This window comes from Pieris brassicae, chromosome 5 (assembly GCF_905147105.1).
Source record: "Pieris brassicae chromosome 5, ilPieBrab1.1, whole genome shotgun sequence".
In the NCBI taxonomy this organism is placed as follows: domain Eukaryota; kingdom Metazoa; phylum Arthropoda; class Insecta; order Lepidoptera; family Pieridae; genus Pieris; species Pieris brassicae.
In genome coordinates, this window is record NC_059669.1 from 16,619,406 (window position 1) to 16,624,890 (window position 5,485).

The 5,485-nt window shown below is 33.3% G+C and overlaps 1 protein-coding gene across 1 annotated transcript; it reads left to right on the forward strand.

Annotated features, from left to right (window-relative positions):
• LOC123709265 (UDP-glucosyltransferase 2-like) lies at window positions 1-5,017 on the forward strand. The gene is made up of 10 exons (XM_045660445.1): window positions 1-136; window positions 357-426; window positions 610-757; window positions 1,623-1,707; window positions 2,207-2,396; window positions 2,527-2,724; window positions 3,241-3,460; window positions 3,651-3,870; window positions 4,318-4,537; window positions 4,909-5,017. The coding sequence occupies exons 3-8, from the start codon at window positions 611-613 to the stop codon at window positions 3,855-3,857; spliced, it is 1,047 nt and encodes a 348-aa protein (XP_045516401.1). The 5' UTR covers window positions 1-136; window positions 357-426; window position 610; the 3' UTR covers window positions 3,858-3,870; window positions 4,318-4,537; window positions 4,909-5,017.
• Window positions 5,018-5,485: the final 468 nt, after the last annotated feature.

The window sequence follows — 5,485 nt, forward strand, 5'->3', positions numbered from 1 at the left end:
ATTTCAGTTTTACTTTGAGGTTTATACAGTTCACTGATCACAAAATAAGTATAATTATAATTAAATTATTGTACGCGTATGACAATCAGTAAAGTTTTCATAGCTCTTAATAATTTGAAAATTCATCGGTATTTTGGTAAGTTTGTTCGTAATAATATCAGGTACATATTCATCAGTATTTTAGTGTTGTTGCGATATATTCTCCTGGGGAAAATATACTGGCAGATATTATAAAAAAAAAGTTAGTTAAGCATTTTTAATAAAATATATATCTGCTTGAAATATTTTACGACGGAACTGGCAAATTGAGACCCTGAGAGAAATATTAGGGGTTCATGATCCTCTTTATCCTACAGTGGCGCGTTAATGTGCTGAGTTCAAGCGAGGTAGAACTAAGATTGACGACGACCCCTGCACAAGACCCTCACCTCGGTAATGACTGAACAAATGATTATTTAAAAGAAGAAGATTTAGCTTTAAGTCGAAAAAAATAACACATCGTAAAACATAATTGCTTCGTACTTCATATAACAAAGAAATTAAAATGACGTATGGACATTTATAAAAACTCAAAATTGAATAACTAATTTATTCAAATGTATCATTTCAGATGGCTTGGTTGGTTTGGTTTACGGGATTAGCCGTTTTGTCTGCAGTTCAGCCATATAAAATACTAGTACCCGTTATCTTACCCGGAAAAAGCCATGGTATCTTGGGTGAAGGATTGGTCCGACACTTACTTAATGGAGGTCACGAGGTAAATTGTATATTACAATTAATTCACCATTACCATAAGACATTTTTACTCCATTATCGTCATTTTACATTATTGCTTATTGTTTTAATCAAAGAAAACATCATGTAGAGTAGAAATAGAAAAACTCCTCAAAACTACTATTGTTTTATATGAAGGAAAAATGTATGTCTTCAACTGGGCGCTCGCAAACTACAGGTACGTTGTCAGTTATTACTACCTACAAATACATACTAAAAGTAAAGCGATTGTTGAGTTATAGAGAAAAGTCGTTCAAAAATTCATCGACAGCATATACAGTCTAACTTTTATTTTGATAAATACTACATATAAACGTACGTAACGTAACCATTCATTCATTCAAAGTCTTTTATTTCGAGGGGAGGATATAATTCATAGGTAGGTAATATAGACCAGCGGCCCAGCGTACTGCACAACCTCGATATAAGCATTTAAACGACAGGAAGAAGTGCTAGATTAAGTGTTTGAAAGTATTGTAACTAATAGGTATTGCCATTGTGGAATTCTCTTCTTTCATAAGAAATAGTGTCATTTTAACTAATTGCATAGGGAACGTGGCCCAAACCCCTTCAGTGCTATCTCGCGGGTCGCCTGCGGCCTAGCGCACAGCGCGACACCTAGTATTATATTAAAAAAAGCGATAAAATCAAAGAGTACCGCAGGAAGTTTATTGCAGTTTTCTCCAATATCTAGAATGATTAATAAAGAAAATTTAGGTATATAATATTTTAAGGTTTACGGATCAAGGTCTTCCGTGCGAAGCCGGAGTGGGTATAAAATGAAATAAAGGGGACTGTGTTAACATATATTATTGATTTGCAACAATTGTACAAATTATATATTTTAGGTAACATACATCACTCCATATCCACCAAAGCCGCATAAAAATTTGACAGTCATCGATGTTAGCGAAAACATGAAAGGCTTAACTGGTAAGTACTTCCAATGTTTTCCTCGTTATTTAACTATTAATAAAATCTATGTACAAAATTTAAAAGACTATATAGTTGTACATTTACAATTATTTTTGGCGAATTTAATATTCTAAAACTGTCTCGTGTATAATAACAATTTGTCTAATTGTCTTTATGATTATTAAGAGTACGTATATACGTATCGTACTTTACGTTACATAAACATGCCTGTGGAACTTATTATTGCAAAATCTAATAAAATATTTGTGATATTTACCGCGTGATAAACTGGTAACATTTTAGAAGAAAAAAAAACACTTAAAGGTTTTAACAAATTTGTTATAAAATATTAATATAGCCAGTCCCGCATAGTTACTAAATCCCCACTATAAAAATTTGGCCAAGTTACGTGATGAGACTTAAACAATAGGCAGAAACTATTTTACTTATCAATGAAAAATATTTTGTAGTCAAAATTATATGGGAAAAGTTAGTTATGCATTTCTTTATTATACAGGTGTGTGCAATGTCAAAAAATTGATGGACGGTGAAGCAGATCTTCAGTCTCTGTACGTACTCATGGATATATTGGTGGAAATAGGCAGTCTCACGTACAAAAGTGATGTGATGCAAAAGTTTCTTAATGATCATACGCAGAAATTTGACCTTATTATAGCGGAGTGGCTCTTCCACGACTTGAACGCTGGGTAAGTTTTTTATCTTCTAAAACCTTGTTTTTAAACCAAGCATTCGCATTTTATTGGAAGTCATATTGAAGTAAAGATTGCAAGCAAAGATTAACTATTACTAGTTTCATTGCTAAATATTTACTTTCAGAATCTCAGCGGTATACGATTGTCCGTTCATTTGGTTATCGTCATTAGAACCTCATTGGATGGCTTTGAGACTTATTGACGAAATGCCGAATCCTGCGTATGTCTCTCATTTATCGTCAAATAATGCTCCGCCCTTCAACTTCTGGCAACGACTTGAGGAGCTAGGAAATCAAGTCTACGGCTCTTGGTTGCATTACTTGTAAGTTGTTCGGTTTTCATCTTAGTTGAATAAGTCCTAGCAATAGTATGCAATTAAAAATTTCTTAGATTACAAATACTTTGTGTTTGTAGGTTTAATATAGGTAAGTCAACATACATGGTAGTCATACGTAACCTAAAATGGATTCGAGTGCCTTCGAGAGTGATACTACGATTATAGCGGTCATACAATTATTTATTACGATTTGTCTTTAGCCCCAAAATAGGCTTCAGTTTCGACGATTATCTTTTCATCAGTGCACAATTTCTGTACAATTAGCGTTATCTTTGGGTCTGAGAACGGGATACATTTTATCACACTGTTATAAGTTAGAATCATGTATTCCAGTATGTGATGACCTTTTTGTATCTTTATCTACTGTACTAAGTTCATGCTTAATGTTTACTTAAGATGTGTTTGTATTAAAAATGGACTCAATGGTGGCCTATATTTACATTCTCTCGTAGTGCGAATTTCCGAAGATGTACATGACATTCAAGAATTTTCTCATTCCAGTTACATTGCACCGAGAGAAAATAAATTATATGAGCAATACCTTGTTCCCCACGTAAAGAGCCGAAACAAGCCTGTACCGAGTCTACATGAATTGAGTTATAACGCATCCTTGATGTTTGGAAATTCGCACGTGTCACTCGGTGAGGCAACGAGACTGCCTCAGAACTATATACCTATCGGTGGGTATCATATTGAAACGGATGTTCGACCATTGCCAAATGTAAGATCATGATTTTGACGTGTAATATTTAAAAACCTACTTGCTTATAGTGTACCTGTATTGTGAGGTACAAAATACTTTACTTCGTAAATAATATTTAAATCCAGAGATAAATCAAGCAAAGAAAACTTCTGGTTAAATTGCGGTCTATAGGTAATTGCTATAACAGACATTTTTTATTCTCTTGTAGGACTTACAAAAACTTATGGACAATGCGGAACACGGTGTGATCTACTTTAGCTTGGGATCCAATTTGAGAAGTGAAGACCTTCCTGAGGCTGTAACGAGAGAAATTCTTCATATGTTTGGTGAATTTAAGCAGACTGTCATATGGAAGTTTGAGACAGACTTACCAAACAGGCCTAAAAATGTACACATTGTACACTGGGCGCCATAGCAAAGTATTCTTGGTTAGTATTTTGTATGTAAATTTTGGGACTTGAATATTTAGCGCTGAAGTTACGTAACTATGGACATAAGTGTTGATCAATTATAATGTATTTTGAACAATTAACTAAATCTATAAATTATTACTTTAAACATCACACCTAAAAGATATATTTTCTAATTGATAGTTGGAGACTTCTTTAGTTAGATATATGTAACGGAACAATAATTAAAATAACAAAAGATGATCTTTATATAAAACTAAATAACACGCAAATTAAAATAATTTGGTCTCTCAATAAGTAAGCTAAGGCTTTAAGAAAATGCTTACAGCATTTTCTTGCTGTGTTGCGATGTGTGGGTAAAGTATCAGTTCTCAGGTCATAGGTACTCTTAACCAGGGGCAAGTAAATCTTATTAAAATTAGAATTTTCTTAATATTGTATCTTAGGAAATCTTTTGGCTTATAGCTCATCCAAAAACCCTCTTCTTCATCTCTCACGGGGGTCTATTATCCACAACTGAATCAGTTCATTTTGGAGTCCCAATGATTACAATCCCAGTCATGGTCGATCAGTTTGCGAATGCCGAGAGAGTGGTCAGAAAGGGTTTTGCTATTAAAGTGAACCTTTCTTATACAATGGTGAAGGATATACGAAATGCTATAAAGGCAATGCTTGCTGATCCCACGTAAGTATTTTTAAAAGACGTATTCTAGTCATATTACATATATCTTTCCAATTCTTAGTGAACCTTCTTAGGATAAGAAGGCTGAGAAGAATTGATTAATCAATTGCAGTTTCTCCATTATCTGTTTAAATGTATAGAAATATGTACCAACTCTTACTGTTTACACGTAGTCTACGTGAAAACAATAACGAGTTAAAGGCAAAGGAGAGAAATTGGCTAGAGATTGAGTAAATTATTAACTGTATGATCAGCTACCAAGGGACATTTTTAATAGACAAGGCATCGGTACACATATTTCTGATTCAATAAGAATATGTACTTGTACTTGTAGGATCCTTTGTTCATTGTTAGACGAAATTGTTTTTGTGCAGATATACAAAGACAGCAAAATCGCTGTCATTCATATATCACCATAGACCATTATCGCCTGGTGAAGAAATCCGCCATTGGGTGGATCACGTAGTGAAGACTAACGGCGCAATGCATCTGAGATCTCCGGCACTTCACGTGCCCTGGTACCAAAAGTTTTACATCGACCTACTTGCTGTTATCCTAGTACCTCTGGTTATTTTGATTTGTTTGGCTAAAAAACATATACCAGGAGATAAAAATGAAAGTGTAAGAAATAAAAAGTTTAACTAATATTAAATAAGATAATACTTTGTATTTATTTACATCAAATTTTAACCGTAAAACGTACGTAAATGTATATGTGTTAAACAACATCCTTGAATATTGGTTTTGTTCTCTGAAATCTTAGAAAAAATAATATTTAAGAAATATTCTATTGTTAGTAAAGTATCAATTTTTTTTAAATAAAAATATTTGACACAGTCGCCTTTTTTATTAATTACTTGTGGAAAACTTGAATGTCAGCAAACTTCTCAAACTGCGTTTTAATTTAACCTTTCCAAAAACAACCAATAATCCAATTTAAATCAAGCTAAG